Here is a 24,483-nt window from a genome sequence, read left to right on the forward strand (position 1 = left end):
AACAGAATGCTAAATAAATGCAAAGCGTAACTGCCTAAGATGATGAAAAAAAAAAAAAGGAAAAAAAAATATTTAATCAACAGCACAGTCAGATGGATGGCTGGGTCACTTGTTTGAAGTAGCCTCCAGACCGAGCTCTAGCAGCGGTTAGGGCAAGGAGGCATGATGTGGCCATGGCCAGTACAGGGCCAGGCTGGACTTTCCCCCACTGGCAGGTAAGAATCAGCACTCAGCATCCACCAATTTGGTGCTGCAAAGGCTATCTGAAGTGACTCACAAATCCCAGGCTACCAGCAGGTGCACCTTACTGGTTAATGAAGGTTACCTAAGCTATTTCAAGAGTTCTCAAAGCTGTTACTGTTGGCCCGGTCTGTAACACCTTCTTCTTATCTGGTTTGAATTTACACTAGCTGTCAATCATCCAAGCAAAACTGGCTCCTGCTCTTAGAAGCAGTGAGATGTCCATATCATCTGCAAAGCAAATCAACTTAGCATTATCAGCTAGAGGGAGGTACCTATTGGACAAGGATGAGCAAACGCTCATGACAATCCCCTGAGACCTCATTTCCAAAATCAGTCCTGACCACAAAGAACAGAGCTGCCTATCCCACATTAGGCATTGCAGATTAGTCACCAACACCCACCCAAAGCTATCAAAGTTTGCTGACAGCTCTCACTTTATCAGCATGGACAGAGTTCCTGTGGCCATTGCCAGAAGATGACAATTTACTAATCTGAACTGAGCTGTCTCTGAACCCTGTGAAGGTTTGACTCCAACACACCACCTGATGCAGATGAAAAAGCCAGTCTGTTACAAAGATAATTTGGGAAGATAACAGATAAAATTGAGGATAAAATACTAAGGAAAGAAATTATAGTAAGTATAATCAAGGCTGTGACACAGTTTTATGTAGATGCTAAGAGAGGTGTTCAGAATATGAGAAGAAATCAGTGCAGGCACATTAATTCCTGTCTAGGTTTTGCTTGGTTTTAAGTTAAAACTTTAAAAGCACAATTTGGCTTTATTTTCATTGAGGTGAATAAGAGCTGTTACCTTGAAAGCCTTGGAACTACTCTGAAAGAAACTCTGAAGGAAATTAGATAATGTTATCAAGAAATTAGAAAGCCTAGGGAATGGAGAAACCATTAGTCTTGAGCAGGATTCATGCCAAAACTTCATTGTAGGAAACAACAGAAAAGGTAGATAACTAACAGGTTTATTCAAAACATGTTTTGCAGCAAAGGAAGAATCCATGACCTGGGTAATGAGCAGAACGGTATGTTTCTGTGGCACAGACAGAGCTGAGCAAATCTAATGGTAGCCTGGGAAACTACAGGGCCCTGGTTTTGATTTGAGCACTTTGAAAGACACTGGAAACATCATCAAAAAACAGAATGAGAAAAGGGGAACATGTAGAACTTGTGATCCAGTATGAAAACTGCTACAGGTCTGTAACTGAAAAATTATGTTAGAGAGAAAGGGAATGGCAAAATGCATATAAACCAAAGAGTTACTAGCTACCTAACTTACCAAAGGGTTTATTATAACACAGAGAATACAGTGATTCTAGAACTTATCTACATAAACTGCTCTGGAAAGCCAAAATAATGTTTGCATGACTTAACACGATTTCATCATGTGGCCCATCCACATTTTACAAGCATGAGGAGAATACACAACAGGAATAGTAAGCAATCCAAGCGAGATATAAAGAGGAAACATAATTATACCAAATTATTCCAAAATATTCCAGTACCTGCGTTGATCCATACTGTAACTTTGTTTGCAAGGAAATGTTTTATTGGAAAACAGCCACATACATCTAACTGGTGGATATGCTGTGAAATTAACTTGAAAGCAAAACTCTTCATGACCAATTTCAAAATTTTCTTCAGAGTCAGTTATATTTATAAATCCCTTTTCTGAAAAGAAAATACATAATATATTACAAAGGCTGGACGGCATAATGGAGGAAGGCATTTTAACACCTGTATTTTTTTTTGCTTTGGTTATCACAAGCAAAAAAAAAAGCACTATGTTATATCACAAAATGCATCGTGTGAATCAAAAATAAGATAATGGTTAAAAATAGTGTTGAAATGATGACTCTGTATTCAGCTGCAGATCAATGACCTGAGCCTGCTGAAGTTGCATATTTGGTTAGACCAGAGCCCTGCCAAAAGGAACTGACATTTTCCCTTCATTCTCCCTGCAGAAACATGGGGCCAACACCACCAGTATTTATTTTGTTTGTTTTAGGTGTGTGTTCCAGTTGTTAACAGCTGCATCTCCTGGCTTTCCTCTAACAGAGAACAAAGCCAGGTGGCACCACCAGCATAATCAGATGTTGACAGTATTTGTTTCTCCTTCCCTGAAATGAGCTGATGATTTGCAGATTGGTCTTGTAGCTGCTCCTTTATTTCTTCATCTACGTTAGACATATTTGATGAAAGACAAAAGCAAAATGAAAAAGTATTTTGAAGATTTGCATGAACCATGAGCTGCAGGCACCTGCCCTGCTAGGGTGGGGTTGATTTCTGCTAATGGAGCTGTCTGCAGTTCAGGGACCTGTCTAAGCTACTTATCTGGACCTCTGACAAACTCAGTGGAATGAGATAGGCACGTCCAGATGTATCCCGATCTAAAACAGAAGACAACAAAGATGTACTGAACTGCTTCTGGAAGTATCTTTTCTTGACACTGACTGCTGAAGGAACCAAAGTAATTGTTGGGGTAGATGTCTTGTGAAGTGCAATGAATCCTTCCCAAAGAGACAGAACAGCAGATGTATATGGGAGAAGGCTGTCCTAAAGGCATCAGCGGGGCCAGGATCAGCGTTGTGTAAATTACAGAATCATACATTAAAAGAGATCTCTGGAGATGTCTAGTCCAGCTCCTGCTCAGAGCAGGTCCAACCAGATGAGGCTGCTCAGACCCACATCCAGCTGAGTCTGGGTATCTCCAAGGAAGTAGACTCTACAATCTCTGGAAAACTTGTGCCAGAGTTTGATCAGCTACATGGTGAAAAAACACAACACAGAAATATTGCTGGACCAGGTTTTTCCTTGTGAGTGTTTTCTTTTTGTAACTCTCTATTCTGCTTGGCATGTTTTATCTCTGTCTAGCACACTGCTTTAAAAAATACTATCTGGAAACTCCCATAAAACCACAAAAATGTCAGTGCTTTAAAACAAGAAGCAATTTCCTTCACTACAGTTCTCCTGCTATTTGAAATTGAAGGCTACTGGTTTTATAAATTGGACCTTCATCTTTTGAATGATCTTTTGGACCTCATCCTTCCAGGCAGAAGGTCATCTCTGTGTGTACTTTAAACAGCACTACCAGCCAAGAATAAAGGCCTTCTCCAAAGTGCATAGAGGCCCTTGGAGCAGCTTATGCCATATATCTGGAAAATAACTCAGGAAAAGTAGTGTCTTTCTCGAATGAGAAAGAAAATAGCACATTATTGCTTGTCTTACCATTTTATTTTTTTTTTTTTGCAGGTTTAAGTGTATTTCTGCCAGAAGAACATAATTATTCAGTAATGACAGAGAGGTGAGACAAAATTCTTGAGACTGGAATAAACTTTTTCATGTGTCTGTTTTGTATTTAATTATTTGTTGTTTTGAACAATTTTTTATCTGTTGCTTTTTGTGTGGCAAAGTTGCTTGCATATTCCTGAATCAAAATCGTGTCGTGCTAAAAATTCCTCGTTCAACACTGGTGGAAACTGAGCATCAGAACTGCAGAAAAAAAGAGCCTTGCAGCTGCAGTTGTTGGTATGATCTCTGTTGTGCTGTAAAGTGGCCTAAAAACCCTGCCTGACCTGGCCAGCTACACAAGATGGGATAAGTTGGTGAAGTATCAGTCATCAAAGAGCAAACCAGAGCTTTCTGGCTTGTTGTTACAGATTAGGCCACCCATCAATGTAGTTATGCTAGTCAGGCTCCCTTGGCAATGCAGTATGTGCCAATCAAATCAGTTTTCTCTTGGTTAAGTTACATCACGACCATCATGCACAGTGACGGTTTAAAGGAAAGGACACTGATCATTTCAGAAACTGCCACCCTGTGACATGGACAGCTGAGTGGAATCCATGTATCACTGCTGAGATGGAACCTTGGATGCTAGCACAAATTCACACCAACAACGGTTGTCATTAACACATTAGGTTAGAAGCTGGGGTGGATTAGAAGCACACAATGTCCCTGTATAACCCTGGAGAGAGAAGCATGTTTGTTAGATATGACAACAACTCCCTCACTGTAATCCATCATGTGAGTAAAGAGGATTTTTCATCAGCAAAGCCAACGAGCCCTCAGGAGTTTTGTTGGTGTAAGAGGTATGAAGGAGGGTACAGACAATCATTGTAGTGTGGAGCACCTCAGTCAAAAAATACCCCACTAAGAAATAAAACTAAGAAATAAAAATTTGAACAGGGGTCTCAAATATCCCCTGCTAATATGACACATACTCACACCTGATATTTTATGGATCTAAGCAGCCACTATTTCTGAACTGGGTACCAATACTGAGAAAGAAGAGGATCTTGCCCTTTCTCTATGCTATTTCCTCACCCCTACCTTCCTGTTTAGTAAGAAGATGTGTGTAGTAAAAATGTCAAGGTATCATACTGGGTTATTGTAAATGATGACAGAACTTCCCACTCAGTGTTAGGCAGAAGCTGAAAAGAGGATATTGTACTAGCAAAGTAATTTCTGAAGAGACTGGGATAAGTATTCTCACATCCTGCCATTCCTAGCCTGGGTGCTGTAAACTGCATCTAAAACCAAACACATGGTCAGTGCTTCAGAGAGCCTTGTTCTCAGGGCTACACATGCCAACTCCCAGCACACCAGTCAGAAAGCTACTCCCAGTGCCTGTTCCAGCAGCCTGGTCTTTACTGCAGCTTTTCCTTTAATACCTTATTTCCAGACTTATATCTGTTGTATATTATTCCCATCTGAGAAACAAGGTTTGCAGTTGAGGCTGTTCTGGACTAATTTCAACACCACTGGCTTTTAAATCGATGTGTTGCTTAAATAGAATGAGGTCACTCCCTTGCTATAAAAGGAAACGGCCATTTCCCATCTGTTTTGGGTTTTGAGTGGGAGAGCCCACCACCAAGGACCTTCCACCTGTTCAGTTCCTTCCCAGTACACCCAGATCAGGCCCAGGACAGATTTTTTTATCTGTTTTTTTTTCTGCATAAGAGCAAGGAGCAGCTGAACGGACTATACAAAACAGAAGAGCAGGGGCCTCGATAACCTCCACCTTACCTCCCTTTCTCCAATGGTGGAGCAGAGGTGGGGTGGAGGTGCCATCTGTGAATGAATGGAGATGAAATGGGAGCAAGTGGTGAGGCGAGGTTGAGGCTGTGGGTGCAACTTTGCAAAACACATACTGGAGTCACAGCAGGATGTTTCTGTCTCACATTAGTTGAGACCAGTCACTGGTCATTCAAGTCTCTGGCCAAACTACTAAGCTGAACATGAAAAGCTGAACACACAGGGCAGGTCATGCATTTTATGTTCTTGGGCTGCTTCAGAAATGGTGTTTTCTCCAGTGTGCTACCTCTAATTGTTGGTATCTGTTCTGCAGTTCCCTACACCTGAGTTGGTGGCATAGAGAAGGGTTACACTACTACACAGCTCCCCCCTGCCCAGAAAGCCCAAGGCATAGCCCTGTGGGGACCCTATAGCTTTGTGTCCACACAAAAAGCCACCATCCATCACAATGGCTGAGAGTTATCTACAATAATGAGATTAATCCCAGCCTGTGTTTCTAGAGATACCATTGAAACAGTCACCTAGACCAGATCTCCAAACAACGTCATTTAATTTCACTTCTAAAAGCACTGGTTTTTATTAGGAATTATTTCAAAAACAGTATGAAGAAAAGGTTTATGATCTTCAGCCACCAGAATAACTCATCTTAGATTAATGTCTTGACTCCTGGACTGCCAATAAGCGCAAATAGACTTTTTCCATAGAAAAGAAACTGTAAACATACTCTGCATACCTGCAATACGGAAAACAAAGTAAAACAACCAACCAAGGGACAAAATTAATACTGGGGGCTAGAATTACCTAAAACTGTAACCAAAGCAGTTTGATTCGGATGAGTGGTGGAAGAACAGGTGTAATGTCCACTATCACTTCTTCCTGCTGCTGGAGCAAACACATACTGGATCCGAATTGCTGAGCCATCTGCTTGATATTCTAATCCTTCAAACTGGCGCTCCTAGTTTTCAACAGAGATTCCCATTTAATCAGTTGATAATGCCCAATAGTATCTATTTTAAAATATGCCCAGCCTTCTTACCTGCTCAACTTCTTTGTTTTCGAAAGAAAATTTTATTCCAAATTTATAATTAAGGTGGACTGCTCTGCATCTGATCAGCAATGGTTCTCCGACTTTAACAAGTAATTCAGGTAAAGGTGCTGATTGTCTTTCATTTAAATCTACAAAATCAAAACATAGTCACTGAAACAACTGTCACTTTGCCTGGAAAAATGCTCAGTTAGATCAACTTTCTTTCTAGCACGCTATAGGCATCCATTATTACAATGTCATACAATTAGAATTTGGGAAAATTACTCATTAATAATGAAATTAGTAAGTTTCATTACTTTAAATGTCTCAAACCAAATTTTGTCATAACTTGCAAGATATCTAGAGGGAACACCTCAGCACACAGCTTAGCTTAGCTCAGTTTTGTTTTTTTTTTAAAAAAGACAAACAAACCTGAATTTATAAATTAAGTTATAATTATTTATAAATCTATGTATTTGAGAGCACTCTGAAGACCGTAGCCCTCCAACACAGTCCTAAAAGTATAAAGAAAAAGTTAATAATTTTTTTTGTCAAATGTAGAAGGGCAAGACTTTTTTTTACAGACACCACAAACAGCTGTTAGTATTTAGGGTGTAAATGTGAGATAAAGCAATCATATTCACTGTTATATTTGTTCCAGTGATTACAAACAAGCCGTTTAGCCCAGAAAGTGTACTCAGATGAGAAGTCTAACTAACTTCAGTGGCAGAATCCAGCTCACACATAAGTAAACCTTAGAGAGAATTTACCTATTGTAAAGAGGTTGGTGCATTCTCTGCCCAGGTCATTAACTGCACAGCACCAGATAAAAGTTTGAAATAATTTCAGTTGTATCTTCTTTATGTCATCTAGTTCCTCAGTTTCTTCATGTATTTTATCAGGGCAACTGCAATTACAAGCACAATTATTTATCGACTAATTTGGTTAACCTCAAGCAAACACATCTGATAAATCTCCAGGCCATGAGAATATGCAAACAATAGTGGGAAAACTGGGTCTTACATAGCTGAATAAAAAGGAACTATAAAAGATAAAGATAAGAAAATAAAAATATCACAGCTTAAGCAGAAATATGAACTGAAATGATCTGAATAGGCTCAAACTGGCTCATAGGCAGGTAGTGCTGTAAGTAAAATCTGGACAAGACTGAAATCACAGAGGTTGAGCTTTCACACCACATCTCTGAATTCCTGGTGGTGGGAGCTGATGCAAATCCAGAGGCTGCTGTAAGACACAGATCCCAAACTGCAGCACCACAGAGAAAGGTGTTATTTCCGCTGTTAATAGGATCAATGTTAATAGAATGGGGGGAAAAAATAATTTAGCTTGGAAAATTATTATGCCTTGTAACATATTCCCAGGTCTAATCCATTCACATTTCCAAAAAAATGTGAAAAAATTGGAGGGAAATGAGATACCTTTGATTTGCTCTGATGACACCAAAATACTATAATCTGGAATAACTTTTTCCAAGCCAAGTGCTGAAAATTTCCAAAAGAGCAGAACAGCCAAAATTTCTAAGAAAAATGTCCTGCAGAACTCCAGACATGGATCATGCAGACACAGGTTTTTAACCAGCATGTGGCTGCAACCTGGCAGAGCTCATCTCCAAAAATTGTGACTCAAAAGGTCTTCTTCAGTTATCTCCCCAGCTTGCTAGGGACATCAGCAGTACAAAACTTCCCCCTTTTCATTCAGAAGGTGGTAGACTTTCATTCTAGTGGTTCAACATGCATCTAAATATACACCATACCTCTTTTCAGGTGTTTTGCAAAATATCCACTCCACATAGGGCTGGGGGTAGCTCTCAGATATGCACTCAACAGCATCTGATTTTTCCCTTTTCCTGAAATAGGGTTTGCCTGGTTTCGCTGTTAAAAATCATGCAAATATTTAGGAATGCTGAAATCACTTTGAAACAGTGCTTTGCTCATTTCACAGTGCATAAAGTTACAGAGCTGTAGTTTGTTCCAGGAGGTTTCAACACTGAGGAAACAGAAAATGATTCTGCCCCAGGGATATTGCGGGTTGGTCTCATGAGCTTTTCAGCCTTGATTGCTAAACACACAGTTTCCCCACCTCCTCCTGTACCAAAAGCCTGCCTCTCTGTACACCAGAGACTGATACTGAAAGGTGTTAATTTGCTGTGGTTGCTGTTCATTTCACTGAGCAGGAGCACAGACACCTTCTGAAATCACACCCCAAGCCTGTGGCCTCTGGTAGAGTATCTGTTGAGACTACAATGTCTCTACACAGGATGGGATCCTTGCACACAACTCCGTCAGATCAGATACACCACGGAAAAACAAGGGGTGAGAATGTCTTCTGATAACCAGCAGACTTCTCTGTACCATATCTGTGTAACCCAGGGGCAAAAGGTTTCTAAACAACTCTCAGTCCCCTGAACCAGTGAGGTGCAGATTTTGAGAAAGCACAAAAACGTAACGCATTAAAACTGGTAGAGCTTTGACTGAAAATTAAAAGCCCTGAGGCTGGTTTTAGGTCACCTTCAATGAAATTACAGCTTCCACACAGAAGAGTGGCATTTTGTTTAGAGTCACACTTCCATTGCCTGCATGGTGACATGCAAAGGTGAAACTAATACTTCTGTGTTTTTTAATTTCTTTTTTAATTTATCCCTTATAAGCTGGGCCTAGAAATGTGTTTTTTTTCATCTATAGAGATTCATATCTCAGCTGAAGGGCTCACATCTAGCCTGGGGGATTTTATGAGAGCTGTAATTATGATATTAGATTCACAGGAGAAAGAGAATGCAATCTGAGCAACTGATATGTAAAAGATCTTTATTGAGACTGTTTCGAACTACTCTTGCTTGCACATATAATAGCATCTTTTACCTCTAATGCCTAATTGATATAGTGGAAAAAGTAATTTTTAATTAAAATTTTAATACCCTGGCCCCTCAGTGAAGCTCCTAAAATTTTAATTAAGACATGAAATAGGCCTTCAAATAGAACAAGGATAGACAAGGTGACATTTCTAACACCTGAGAGACACAAAAATCAAACAGAAAAAATATTTTAAAAACAAATAAAGAAGGAATAAGAAGTGTTGATTAGACAGTTTACTAAAAATAAATGCAAGTAATTATGCATGCTATTAAACCTGTCTCTTGAAGGGTTTGGTCCTAACTTTACAAGTCTTAGCTGTTTGGAATGATGTTTTGCTTTTTTTTATTTGAAATTTATTTCCCATTTCTTAATTTTATCTTTAAATTTAGCCCTTTCCAGACAAAATATTATGGTATTTTTTTTCTCTTAAAATGATCAAGTCAATATGGATCCTTTTTTTTTAAAAAAAAAAAAGAAAAAAAAAAAGAAAAAAAGTTATTGGATACCCTTACAAAGAAGCAGAAGCTTGAACATTGTTGCAGCAGTTGTCTTTGCACTACAGATTTCTCTTCTGTGGTCCTTGAGAAAATTCAATCAAATCTGCTCCCAATGTGAGCCTTTTGAAAAGTCACACCTTGCATGTGCTGTGTCATGAGCATTTAACAGCAGCTAAAATCTCAGCTTCTTGGGCACTCCTGTGCTGAGAGCAGCTGCAGTACTGATGTGTTTTACCCAAAGACCTAAGAAACAAGTAAAGGCTGGTACTGATAAAAGCACCTTGCCTTCCCCTTCCCCCACTGGCACCTCTTGCTGCCCACAGAACTGCAAAAGAAAAGCTGTGTGAGAAGTGCAGAGAACCAGTGCCAGGCCCAGGTAGACAAGTGGCAGAGTGGGACAAGGCTTTGGAGTGCCAGGAACAAAAATGTAAAAGGGATATTCTCATCTGCTCCAGATAACAGCCCAGCTAGTAATACCAAGAATAAACAGGCCAAGAGGCAAGCCAACAAATCTCATCCATGAGTTCTGAAAGCACACAAAAGCCACCCTTGATTTGTCCCTCTTGGCACAAAGGGGAATCGCTCATAGGAGCGAAGAGGGCTGCTGTACATTTACATCTCTATTTGTTAATTTCCATGGTTTATTGACAGTGAAATCTGACTCTCGCAGTCTGTGGTTTTGACTTCAGTCTCCAAAGGCAGCCTCAAGTTGTAAGGATATTTAGGAAGATGTAGTGTGCAAGAGCTTCACTGCTTTGACTGAACCTGAGCGTCTCTCCTTGAATCTATTGATGGAGTGCCCCCTTTCATTTGACATATACTTACTTCGGATGAGAACAGGCACAACTACTGTGTAATTGCTGGTTTTACTTATGACTGAGAGGGTGTATTTTCCAGCTTGTGCTTCTTTTATTTGGGAAAAAGCCAAAGACGTAACATACCTATGAGAAGGAAAATAAAGCTGCATTTGTTATCTAGGAAGTGATATGCAGCAGACACAATAAAATGTTAGCTCTTTAGCTCTTGCGAAAACACTTCAGAAATTCCATTACTCATTACTTTAATCGTGCCCTACAACCTGAACGTTTTTTCATCATGTATCTTCCTACACAAGCAGCACATGAGAACTTGCAACCACAGGTTGCAAGCACATACTGAACACCAAAGCATTGGGAAGGCTGGACTCCCTGAGTTACAACAGCGGTGGAGGTCCACAGAGAAACGTTTTTACCTACAGTTCTATCCCACATGCTTTGCAGGGTGAGGCAATATTCCAGCCTCGGGTTCCAGCCCAGGTTTGGCTCTAAGAATGAAGGTGCTGTTGCTGGTGTTCTTCCTCATCTGCAGTGTGACTCCAACAAGTCACATATTTTTCCACATCTCAGTTTCTTTGACTATAGAATCATGATATTTGCCTCACATGAGCACTGCAAAGCTCAGACTGATCAATGTTAGAAAGTCCCTGGAGAACTCCTTGTATTATGCTATATAAATTAAAAGAAGAAGCTCATTTCAAACTATTCTTGGCTTTAAGACTCACATCTGTACATGTGTCTAACTGGCAACCAGCAGTGTGCTGCCAGGCAACAACAGTTAAGAAAGATTAGAAGATTAGAAAAGATAATTCATTGTATTAAATTAAATGCAAACACAGTCACAGAAAATATTCTATTTGCATCCTAAAAAAATAATCTTAAAGTTTCTTTGATCCAGTACATCCCTTGACTTACTGATACTTTGAGTCCAATGAAGGTTTACAAGCTTTTCTCTCTTTAAAGAACCAAAAACATGAAATGATCTCTGAAACGTTCATTATCACTCTTAATTCAATATCTTCAAACACATTGACTTCCACATTTTTAGATGGTTCATAGATGTTCTCTGTTCCTTGAGAATTCAAATAACACCCAAGATCTTCTAAAATGTTAGGAATCTGCAATGCAAGAGGACAGATTGTTATGTATTAATTAGCAATCAGTTTTATTTGCCTTTTTAAAGGATATTCTTTTGGAAAGGTTTCCTACATTAATAATGTCTCATAACGCCCAAATCTGAATAGAAATTATACTGAAATAATACCTTCATCATATCTTAAATTTGTTTTGTTTGGCTTTTGTTTTGTTTTGTTTTCATTTCTACTGTCAAACTTAGTCAGGAAGATGTTGAATTCAGCTGCATGAGGAAATACTATTGGACTCCTGTTGAATGAGTTAATTCTATGCTCTAGATAGACATCACAGAACAATTTTAGCCAGAAGCAGGATAGTCTCCCTTAGTGATATAGGCTACTCTTTAATCCCATTTTTGTTTTCTTTCACATATAACCATAGGAAGACAGAGAACTATAATACAACCTTTTTGTTTGTGATCTCAAGCCAAAGGCAGGGCCACTGCTTGTCATTGCAGCATCTGGCTAGACTGCTCCAAAGCTCCTTGGGGGTTTTACTAGGTAGAGAATGTTTGGGCTGGGTATGTTTACACCTTTCATTTCTCCACCATTGCATAGAGCTAAAGAGGAATTGCACACAGAAAGAGAATGTTCCACAGTCATTCTGAAAGCCACCAATGGTTTAATGAGTTTCTAAGCTTAGATGTGGCAAAAGGTGGCAAGTGAACAGCTCCATCTGAAGAGCAGCCCTAAATGTCTACCTTTTTTTGGTGTGTGAAATTTGTTCTGTGTAAGTTTATGAAAGACAGAGTTCATTGCATCTTCTGCCCCACACTGTGCTTGGCCAGCTGGTTCTTCACATTCGTTGCTCATTGTTAATCTCTTTGCTTGTTCTGAAAAGTATCTAGAGATAACAGCCATATTCTGCTTTGTCCAATACAAGGACTGCACAGCTCTGACCGATATACCTTCTTTTGTTATCTAGGTTACTGATTTACTTGTCTAGGAATGAAAAAGATTTCAAAAGACTCTCTTAAAAAAAGAATCCACAAGAAACAACTCAATCGAAGGTCTCAGCTTCTTTGCAAATTAGTTGTACCGTATCTGCCATTTCAAGACTTTGAGTCTGAAGAGAGAGAAAAAATTCTTGTTTGATTCTCTATCCAGCTTTGGTGTTTCAGTCAAAGTTTAGACCAGGCAAGAATTTATGGACTTTGGTGGTGAGAACAGATGGTGGTGCAGCTTCCTTAACAGTCCCAGCAGCTGTGGCACACACACACACCATGGTAGGGGTTCAGCTCTGGCTGTGCCTGGCCACTGATTCACATCACAGCCTTGTCAGTGCCTTTAGAGACACATAGCTTTTTACATTGATACAGTTCCAGCAATATGTAGGCATGGTGATGTGAGACAGAATCAAAGCAGCAATTAAAAAAAAATCATATTAAAAAACCCAAACAACAAAAAGAAAGTAAACCAGTTTTAGAGGAAAAAAGTGCTTATTTGTAGTTTCAAAGTATGGATCCCGATATATACTTTCCTCTAACCTTTGGTAGTCATATTTGGCCTAACACTGATTATTTTGACTGTGACATCCCCACAGCTGAAAGGTTTAGAGTGTTGTAAGCTTCTGGGAAGGTATTTCTGGAATGGAGAGGAATTCTTCATAAGCAACTTGTTCTCTGTTAGATTACCTTAGGAGATACCAATGCCTCTGGTGTTCCTGAGCCTTTATCCTTCTTGCTGATAAACAAACACGTAATCTCAGACGTATTTGGATTCACTGCAGAAGTGAAAGTAACTGCTGTCATAACAAGAACTGTAAAAAAAGAAATAGAAGACAAATTTAATCATTCCTGTCTCTCTGGTAATGGATAACAATTTTATTAAAAATTAAATACAATTAAATTGTAAAAAATACATCTTTTTTAAAAATGCAAAAAGAATATGCAGATATATCATGTGCATTTGCAAACTCTGCATTTGTTTATTGGAAGTGACTAAAAGGAGTATTCAGAGAAACTTCCAAAAGTGCAGATACATCATACATTATAAGTATGTCCCATAATACTGAAGAAAATGTATAAAGACAAAAGCCTCTATGTGTTATGGAGGCTCCTTTAGAAACCATGCTGCAAAACACAGGCTCCCTCTTGTAGCTCATCTCTGCACCAGTGTCCCTGAAAGGGCCCTGCAGCACCAAACCCTGCAGTCAGCATTTGCCCATTGTGAGTCAGAAGATGATCATGCACCATTCCTCCCATTGGCACTAAGATGACCAGGTCAGAAATACCCCCCAAGCACCCTCAGTCCTTCTCAGAGCAATAGCAAAATAACGTGTTCCAACTTGCCTTTAGAGCCCACACTCAGCTCACTCAAGAATGCAAGATCTAGTCTTCTCTTTCCATTCTCTCCACAACAGGCTGTATTTATCTGGTGTACTGGAGACTCTCCTGAGCCTTCCTGATGTGTATTTTGGCATCCCAGCAGCTCACTACAAGGGCCAGGTTAGATGCTACTTTCCCTTGAGCTGCTGTTCACAGCCTTGTGCTCTTTCTCCTTTGGGAAGCAAACAAGGGAGCAAGTCCCACTCTTTTGAGGAAAGCAGAAAGGGGAGGGCAAGGAAGAATGAGCCTATGGCTTTCTCCTGCCTTATCCCTCCTCCATACCTCCCTGGCTCTGCCATGCCCCAGGAGCCCACACAGCCAGGGCAGCTCACTTGCCAGCTCCTAGCCCTGGCAGCAGGAGCAGATGTTGTTGTCCTTATGCATAAGGAGCAATTTGGGAAAGTTTGTTCCACTTCAAAGGCACCATCTCTCTAGAATATTTCATGTTGAGTCTTTCTGCAGGGACTGCAGCTTGAAAAGTCACCTTTTATCCTCAAAGGAGCTATATTGTAACCATGCCCCCACTGTTGCACACAAGAAACCAAAACAGAAGTAAGACTGCACAACTGGCTGCGTGAAACGTGTCTCATTTCCACAGAGGCTCTGAAGCCAGCTTTCAACAGTACTGTTGCAGAGGCTCACAAAATAGATGAGGTAGGCACTCAAAATGAGATTTATTTCAACAAAAAATGTTTAGCACCCTGACAAACATTAGTAAACTACAGGTTCAGATACCAGGTGGGACTAACACTACCCAGCTGACTGAAGAATGCCTAAGCTTTCATGATCAATGCTTAGATTGCACATATGGTGATGTGCAAGGTGAGTGCTCTCAACCTGGAGGAGTTACCTCAGGCAGTGTTCTGATCTGAGGGGAGAGTCCCTGACTCCAGACCCGCTGCTCTGAGGAGGACTGACTCCATTTTCCCTCCAGGAGGATTCCATTTATATCCAGGTTGAATCTGACCTGCAGTCAGCTCTTATTGGCTGAGGTCCCCATCTTCCAGTGACCCTGTACCTGGCAACAACCACCATAAGGGTGCAAAAAGCAAGGAAAGCATGCAAAAAGCAAAGACAGAAAAGAACCAAGTTTCAATAGTCTTTGTCAGGGTGGGTGCACCTGCCACAAATACAAATAAGCACTGAATCATAAAATAACAACTCTCTTCTGGCAACCTATAAAATGTTTGCCTTTGGCTCCTGGGTGGTTTGTTTTTGTTGTTGTTGTTTTGTGTTGTTTTGTTTTGTTTTTTCTCCTCAGCTCCTGGGATGATTGGACATAAAGTGAAGAGTTGAAAGAGGAAAAAAAGGTAAATATATCAGGAAGCACTTGAAGGATGAAAGTAATGAGACTGTTGCTGCAGGTGATGGAAAGAGCAAAACTGAAGGAAGAAATGAATAAAAGTTGCTGCCATCTCCTCTTTGATGTTGCCTCTTGCCTGAGCTCTAAGCTGACAACATTTCAACAACCCCTTCTCAGCCCTCTTGGCAAATGTGGATTCGGAGTCCTTCCCCTTCAGGCACCCAACACACACCTCATTTCGGGTGCCACCTTTCCACAGCATACACAGACATTGGTCTGGTTTTGCAGATCAGAGGTAGATCCTGTTTGTCTGTGGTCCCTAAGAATGGTGAACAGAACTTCATTGTGGAGACATGTATCTCCCTCTATTGGCTATAAAGACAATGTTAGCACTTCCTGAGACAGTGAGTGCCAGAGAGTATGGCAGGTATGCATTAGGTATCTACACCAAGCACTCTGAATTCCTCCCCATTGATGCAACCCAAGTTTCCAGCATTCCCACTAGCTTTTCACCAAGTCCTTCTCTGCTCAGCTTTCTCCACTTGTGTTGGTTGGCCACTTTACCCTTCAGTCTTTTCAAACCAGAGACTCACAGGCTCACAGCCAGGGGCTTAGCTGATGAAAACCCAGCTATGTCTACTGATTTTGAAGACACACCAGCTGAAGCCACCTGAAAATATGACCTCAAAAGTTCAATGCATTTGGCCTGTTGAGCATTCCCTTGCTTCAGCCTGCAGATGGGAATATAGTTTAGATTCTGATTGCACAAGCTGAGCCAATTTATCTCTGGCTTTACTCCACTTCACCAGCATTGCCTTGTTAGCAGGATGCCTAACACCACAGTCAGAAAGGAAAAGATGTACTTAAACATCACCAGGGAAAAGATTTGCAGCTAAGAGTTAGGCAGAAGCAGACAGATGTAGCAACCAGACTGTGAGCTAGACATGCAAAAAAGGTGTCTGACGAACCAGCACTGCAGCTGTAAAGGACAGTATGTGGGAGCATTTGCAGGAAGAGGGAGTAGTGAGCACCTGGACACCCTCATGTATAGGAAAAATTTGAGCTCATTGTTGTGTTAACTGCTACAGCTTTTCACTGTTGTCCTGTGCCTTTATTCCTATGAAATCCAGGAAGGCTTTTAGGGTAAGCAGGGATATTTTGAACTTGAGATGATTCCAGCTGCTTTACAGTGAGAAAAAATGAGTGATTTGCTAGTCAGAAGTATGTACATGAGGTGAGACAAGGTGGTCTAAATTTTTGCAGGTCTTTGAGAAATATATTACATTGATGAAACAGAAAATGAGAGAATGAATGAACCTTTCAGCAGCAGAAGAATCCAGAAAAGAAATATTGGGAAAATGGCAATGCTCTGAGCCACTGTCTTCATCTTTCAGCTGCTGGCTGTCCTGTTCAGAGGTTGCTTTTATGGCCTACATATCAGTTATCCTCCTGAAAGCTCAAAGTCAAAACTGCAGAGACCGAAAGCACTGGGTAAGGGATACTAAATATGTATCACATATAATAATATTGTGTATTGCTGCACTGTAGTGAAGCTGGAATGGAAATAAATTGCTGCCTCTGAATAATGTTTGTTTATGCCTGTTTTCCAGTTTCATTATCTTGTTATAGGTTATAAAAAACCAAATGCAGTAGAGAAATCTTGTTCTCACTGAAGTCGGACGAACCTCTAGTTGCCATAAACTGAGTCAGGATTTCGTCAAGATGTGTAGGCACATACATGGGAAAATGCCTGTACAATTAAAAAGCGGGCTGAGATATGATAGTGCTGAAAAGAAAGGCCCGAATTTACTGGAGAGATATCAAACCAAGAAGCTATGTTTAAGCTAGTTCAGCTGTCAGATGGTAGACTTAATGGAACTGATTATGAAATTCTATTTTCCAGTAGGGGATGACTAAAGCAGCTTTTTGAAAACCGGGAAAACCACTCCAAAATAAGTTTATCAGAAAGAGACTAACTGAGAAACTTGAGCACTATGAAGGATGGAGAGAAAACCTTTCTCTTTACACCAAGAAATGCATTTTGTGTTTGGATTCAGCTCAGGGTGCTTAGTGTTTGAAAGAGCAGTCAGACGTGTCCTAGACGTAGAACAGTCTTTCACTCTGCTTTGCAGCTCAGGAGAATTATACAGAGTAAAATATTTTGTGTCTGACTTGGCTTCTCACTCTTTTCTCTGGGTGACACCCTCCAAATCAACTTTCTAATTTTTTTTCCATTGTCAGATAAAGTAGAAGGACCCTTTTTTTCCAGGAAAGCTATAGTTGTCCCACAGTCATGTGCTTCCAGAAACATAAGCTTTCAAAAAAATTATGAAGAATCTGTAAAAGTGATGACATAAATGAGCCTAATACTCATGCCTTAACCCCGAAAATCCCACACATTTGCATATTGCTGCCTTTTTCTCAAATCACCCCTAAGGTCCTGGATCCTGAAGAGGAAATTTCACTCAATACAACAAAAAATCTGAGGGAGGCAGGATATGTTGCAAGAGCTGATCTGGAATAAATTCCTACTTTTTACCTCAATTCTCTTTCATCAAACTTAATTTTTCTCCTTCCACATCTTTTAGAACACCTTCCTTCCTTGGTGTCTTCACCTTGTGTTAAATAACTCCCAGCTTCCAAAAAAATTGCAACCTCTAAGCTCCCCATAGCAGAATAATAACTGTGTCAGGTAACAAGGTTTAACAAAAGCAGAGGGGTTAACAAGGTGTCTCTATTGCAGCTCATGCTAATGGTGACTAGTTGTTTTAACACTGGATGGGGTACATCTAGGTCAGGATCAGTCATTTATCTGGTCTTACCAGTTAATTACAACAAAGATCACGTGAACTGATTTAATTATTTACAGTCACGTTCAAGCATGATTGAGGTTTGAGACGAGAAAAAAACCCAACCTATAGAATATGGTATCTCTTCTGGAGGACTTAGTGGAAGGAACAGGGAACCTCCAGACTTGAACCACCAAGCAGGAAAGCAGTGACACAGGTGAGTAGGGGAAGCCCTGTGGTTTCAGGAAGTGCTCAGCTAGGCTCTGTGTACTCAGTCAAAAACTAATCATGAGAAACAGCACTGACACTGCGCTGCGTCCTGGCACGCTGCTCTCACTGCCACTCCTGTTTGTCATCGCCAGCAACACTCGGCACTATCTGGGAATAATTTTTCCAGCTGGATAGGCTCCCCGGCCGCTGTTACCACCTGGAGCTGTTCAGGCTGCGGCATTGCGGGCCGTTTCTTCCCGGCGCTCCGGTGCCTGCGAGGGCAGTCCCCGCGCAGCGGGACCGGGAGCCTCCAACACCAACGCGGCCGCGGGGAGGGAAGGACGGGGCAGGCGGCGGCCGCCAGGAGGCGCTGCCGCCCCGCACAGCTCCGCACCGCCCCGCGCTGCCCCGCACCGCCCCGCACAGACCCGCACGGCTCTGCACCGCCCCGCACGGCTCCGCACCGCCCCGCGCTGCCCCTCACCGCCCCGCACAGACCCGCACGGCTCCGCACCGCCCCGCACGGCTCCGCACCGCCCCGCACCGCTCCGCGCCGTCCCGCCGCCTGCCGTTGGGTTGTGCTCCTATTTAGTACAGTGGTCTCAGAAGCGCTTCTTCTGAAGAGATATTAAAGCAGAGCTTGTCATAATGAATAACCATTTATAGCTCACCCAGTGCAAGAGCCAGCAAAGGGTTCTGCTGCTTGGTAACTTACTCACTTTATGTCCACTTCTGTAACAAAACTGCATTGCTGCTACCTACAAAGTTCACTTCCCTGGCACTTCCAGATCTGGAAGGACTTCCCTGGCCCTTCATCTATGCCTGAATTTAAAAGCTCTACTTTCAAGATATAAGAAAGGAAGAATCTGCCTCAGGAACATGACTGCCAAGACCTGTCTACTCCAACAGTTTGCCATGTGCAGCAGGAAAGACTTTGTCCACAAACTAAGTTTCTCTGTTTTAACGTGTTCTTCATCTTTTCCTCAACCCTTCATTTTCAGGTATCAGATGAAAACAGCTGCAAGGAATTTACTCTTCCACTTTTTTTTTTTTTAATATCTATTTACTTGGCCAGCATTTTGAAGTATTTGTTCTCTGTCCAGTTATGTCCTAACATATTTTTTGTACAGATTTCAGCAAACTTCATCTTTTGGATAAAATTATGCCTTTCAATGCAAGTACCTTTCATCTTAGAGGAGAACAGTCAGCAGCCCTGCCTATGGCTCATTGCAGCCACCTTATAAATTACATAGAGATTTTAAGACAGAATAATTGAGATGGCTGAAGATTTCAAATCAGGAATAACACTGGTCACGCATTTTACTCTTCTCTGTCAGAGAATCAAACAAAACCTTGTCCAACAGAACAGGCAGCTGGGAGTCAGAAGAGCTACTCCTCCTTTTTCACCCATTACTTACAGACACGTTTGGTTCAGTGCTTTATGTAGTAAAAATCACCTAATGATGGAATGAAGTTCAGTCATATTCTTCACATGCTTATTACATATCTTCACTGTCACATATCCAACTTTATTGACTCCTTTTGCCATTAACATTATTGCAGACTAATAGCCAAGTCATGCTCTGTGACTCCTATTGTGATTTCAGCATTCAATAAAGCCAGGATACATAACAATCCAGTTTGGATTTCTGTAATATTTCAGACTTTCTAATTCTATACCTGACTACATCAGACTTGCTGTCCCTTCAGGAATAAGTTACTGTTAGTGAGGGATCGTGTATATTTATGAGCAGCCCAAAGCCTCTAGCTTTTGCAGGCTTCTTTGTTAAATTCAGACTGGCCCAAGCACCATGTTGCTCCTTAATTTATAGATTTGCTTTGAAACCACCTTTTTGAATTCAAAGCCTATGCCAGTAATTCACGGTTTTTATCTGAAAAAAAAAAAAAAAGAAAATAAAAGAGAAGAAAATCTCCTGAGCACAAAGCAAATGCTGAAGGCTGAAGCAAGCTTTGTATTATCTCTCTGTCCTGCCTCTTCTGGTTTTTGTTAACCTGGGCTTGGGTGAGGAATGACTGCAGGGTGGTATTCAAACCCTTATCTGCCTTTCATTTCACTAAGATAACTTTCCATCTGTCTTCCCTGTAAGTCAGAGATAAAGGCACTGCTCAAGCCGTGGAACTGTTATTTTGCTTGTTATTATTATTTTTGTCTGCTTTGCACAGGATTAGTTGAATGAATGTCTGCCCTTCCACAGGTCCTCTGGACCGTGATTCCATGGTGACTTCTCTGCTCAGGTTGGTGCTCACAGGGAACTCACTGAAATCCCAGTTTGTGCCATTCCAGCCACTTGTGATACATTTTACAAAGAATAACTGGGGCTGCCGAGGACACCCCTTTTTTGGGAAGTGGCTGAAAAGCGGCTGAAAAGGCAGTAAACCTCAGCTATCATGGCAACTTCCCTTTCTGACGAAGAGCCTGCATTGTGGCTGGTTCCTCTTCTGCTTCTTGTCCACATCTTCTGTCTTATTAGGAGAGAGAAGACTCCCACATCACCCAGACCTTTCTGCTCCACCAGCTATAGCGAACAATCGTACCCTGGCTGCATTAGGAGTATTGCCAGCAGGTTGAGGTCCTTCCCCTCTTCTCAGCACTGGTGAGGCCATACCTGGAGTGCTGTGCCCAGTCCTGAGCTCCTCAGTACAAGAGGGACATGGACATAATGCAGAAAGACCAATGAACTGCCACAAAAATTACTGAGGGACTGGAGCATTTCTCCTGTGAGGAAAGGTTGAGAGAGGGCACAGTTCAGTCTGAAGAAGGGAAGGCTTAGGGAGATCTTAACAGTGTGTATAAATATCTGAAGGGAGGGTCCAAAGAAGCTGAAGCCAGGTGCTTTTCAGTGGTGCCCAATGACAGGACCAGAAGTAACGGGCACAAACTTTTTCACCAGGTAGGTGACCAAGCATTGGCACAGATTGCTTGGAATGGCTGTGATCTCCATCCTCAGAGATATTCAGAAGCCAGTTGGACAAGGTCCTGGGCAGGACCAGGACTCTAGCTGGCTCTGCTTGAGCAAGCAGGTTGGACCAGATGACCTCCAGAAATCTTTCACCACCTCAATCCTCCTGTGAACAAATGGATAATTCTGTGGGCAATGAAGCGTTGGTGTGATACCACCACAGAAGTCTCTCACTAATCAGAAAGTGGCATTGGGATGTCCTTGTTCTTAACTGTCCTCTTGAGGATGTTTGCTCATGGGGATGACACACTTGTGCCATTAAAAAGCTGTATAGACAAGCCTGAAGCAAAGCAAACAGGTATATCTCATCTAATGACATTAGTAAGTTTACTTTTTTTTTAAACTGCTCTGTGTTAAAGTATTCCAGTCTCTTTATCTGACACAGTCTAGCACTTCTACTGACATTAGTGGAATTAATTCACTAAATGGAGTAACTTCTTGCAGGCAAGGGCTACTTAAACATAAGTACCTAAAGGTAGAGATGCAAGATTTGTGGCACCTCATGAGCAATGAGAAAAGGATCTGGCCAGAAAAGAAATGAAAACAGAAGACGGCAGATAACAAAATGATACTACTTGCCATCCTGGTATTGTAAAACTTCCCTTTTAAATTAAAACAACAGTTTCCACTACGGACCATAGTATATTGTCCTTCCTTTCCTGGAAAAGGGGATGAGGAGGGAACACAGAAAGTCTGAATTGCATATGGAGGAAGGATGGACAGAAAGAGGGAGAATGGGAGAGAATGGTTTTGCTACAAAACATGAAAAGATAAAAATTAATTCAGGGTAGCTGATAAAAATGGTAGTTTATATTTGGTACCAAGTTTAGTAAAAATAAACAAAAAACCCCTAGTTGTTCTTAATTGTATCATTATGAAGTTAGGGTTAAAAAACAACTTCAATTCCCAAGCAGTTGTACAAATGTAGAACCCAACACACTCCTTAAAGAGCACATGGTAACAACAAAACACTTGTCAAACCAGATCTTGTATCTCACCCATTAGAAATCTTATCTACACAGTTAAACCTAGGCTACAAAGAAAGGAGTAAATAATTTCCTACTTTTACAACAGTAACAGAGCTAAATATCCAGATGATAAACTAGCTTTTCTGTCTGTTTGTCTTGTCCAGGTTTTTCAGCAGCTTTAGGGAAACACCTAGAAAAATTAGGGAGTTGTTCCTTCCTTAGGATGAGAAATAGGCACACAACGTTTATCCAGTTACCTGTCTAGCTATGTGATAATCTTTTTTCTCATGAAATACAGAGGAGAAAATAAGAGTCTATCCTTCAAACACACTAGAAATTTTTAGGGTGTTAGCTGTGTTTGGAGGGCTGCAGATCCCTTAAGGAAGCCTTTTGCATCGTGTTTGAGTTTAGAGTCCTGTAGCATCTTCTACTCTCTTCCAGTTTTAATGGCTTTAAACTGGAAGAGGGTAGATTTAGGTTAAAAATTAGGAAGAAATTCTTCACTATGAGGGTGGTGAGACACCGGCACAGGTTGCCCTGGGAAGTCGTGGATGCCCACTCCCTGGAATTGTTCAAGGCCAGGTTGGACAGGGCTCTGAGCAACCTGGTCTAGGGGAAGCTGTCCTTGCTCTTGCTGAGAGGTTGTATCTAGACAATCTTTCAGGTCCTTTCCAACCCAAACCATTCTATGATTCTAGGATTTTAATAATAATTATAATAATAATAATTACTATAATAATTATTATAATTATTATAGGATTATAATTATAATCCTATTAAAAGCAATAGGATTAAGCCATATGGGAAGTAAGGTCTTCTTGCACATTTGAGCAATGCTGCTGTTTGTTGGCTCTGGACTGGATTTGTGGTCCCGATCTTCCTTTTAAAGTGTGTGATCACTGGAATTAAATAGCCCTTGTCCTTTTCTAGTGTTAGTATTAAAAAAATGAAATTGCTTTCTGCCTTCATTGGTCATCCACGCCACTCTAAATATTTCAGTCTCCAATTGCATACCGACTGCTGTTTGATGGACTTCTTCATTCTTGCCTTTCACAGTTAATAGAGAATCATAGAATCAAAGAATGGTTAAGCTTGGAAGGGACCTTAAAGGTTCTAACCTCCCTGACATGAGCAGGGACACCTCACACTAGACCAGGCTGCACAAAGCCTCATCCAGCCTGGCCTTGAACACCTCCAGGGGGCTTCCACAACCTCTCTGGGCAACCAGTTCCAGCACCTTATGACCTTAATGGTGAAAAATTTCTTCCTGATGTCTAACCTATATCTCCCCTCTCTCAGTTTAAAACCTTTGCCCCTTGTCCATCACTATCATCTCTGGTGAAAAGCTGCTCCCCAGCTTTCCTGTAGGCCCCTTCAAGTACTGGAAGGTGCTATAAGAACTACCCAAAGCCTTCTCTTCTCCAGGCTGAATAGCCCCAACTCTCTCAGCCTGTCTTCATAGCAGAGGTGCTCTAGCCCTTCGACCATCTTCACGGCCCTTCTCTGGACTATCTCCAACAGCTTCATGTCTTTCCTGCGCTGAGGGCCCCAGAACTGTACACAGTATTCCCGGTGGGGTCTCACCAGAGCAGAGTAGAGGGGCAGAATCCCCTCCCCTGGCCCTGCTGGCCACACTTCTTCTAATGCAGCCCAGGATGCAGTTGCTCTCTGGGCTCCAGCACACACTGGTGGCTCATGTTGACATCAACTACCACCCCCAAGTCCTTCTCCTCAGGACTGCTCTCCAGCCATTCTCCCCACAGCCTGTATTTGTGCCTGGGGTTGTGCAGACCCAGGTGCAGGACCCTGCACTTGGCCTTACTGAACTTCATGAAGTTGCATTTACTTCAATTGAAAAATAACCCTTTTCCTGCACAGTCCATCCTTTCACCTTCAGAAATCTTTCCTTCAGAAGTGATACATTATCTTCTGATAGACATGGTGATGGATGACCATGAAAATATGTTCTGCTAGGCACAACAGTTTCCCTGACTAAGAAGACCATGTACTGGGCTGATCCAGCATTTATAGCTGGCTTGTATCCAGGTTTTTGCATGTTTAGGGAAAGAGACTATTGCCAGGATCAAACTTGATTTCCCCTGGAGTGCTCACTGATGTCACCTTCCTGCCAGACACAGAGCTCAGTGCCTGAACTTGCTCTGGAATGTTTGTCAGCTGGTTTGTCAGAGAGAAACTGGTGTACTGCTGGGAGACGGACAGATCCTGCAGACGGCTGGGTCCCAAGCATTTCTAGGGTTCTCCTTAAGAAGG

The 24,483-nt window shown here is 41.5% G+C and overlaps 1 protein-coding gene across 1 annotated transcript in view; it reads right to left on the reverse strand.

Moving 5' to 3' along the window:
- Window positions 1-24,483, reverse strand: part of FLT3 (fms related receptor tyrosine kinase 3) — a 54,187-nt gene that overhangs the window by 15,527 nt on the left and 14,177 nt on the right. Inside the window, 8 exon segments of the mRNA XM_051608057.1 lie at window positions 1,758-1,923; window positions 6,091-6,244; window positions 6,326-6,465; window positions 7,087-7,223; window positions 8,091-8,208; window positions 10,512-10,627; window positions 11,417-11,619; window positions 13,269-13,393. Of these exon segments, the coding sequence (XP_051464017.1) occupies window positions 1,758-1,923; window positions 6,091-6,244; window positions 6,326-6,465; window positions 7,087-7,223; window positions 8,091-8,208; window positions 10,512-10,627; window positions 11,417-11,619; window positions 13,269-13,385 (1,151 nt within the window). The 5' untranslated portion in view covers window positions 13,386-13,393.

Source organism: Apus apus, chromosome 1 (genome assembly GCF_020740795.1).
Source record: "Apus apus isolate bApuApu2 chromosome 1, bApuApu2.pri.cur, whole genome shotgun sequence".
Taxonomy (NCBI): domain Eukaryota; kingdom Metazoa; phylum Chordata; class Aves; order Apodiformes; family Apodidae; genus Apus; species Apus apus.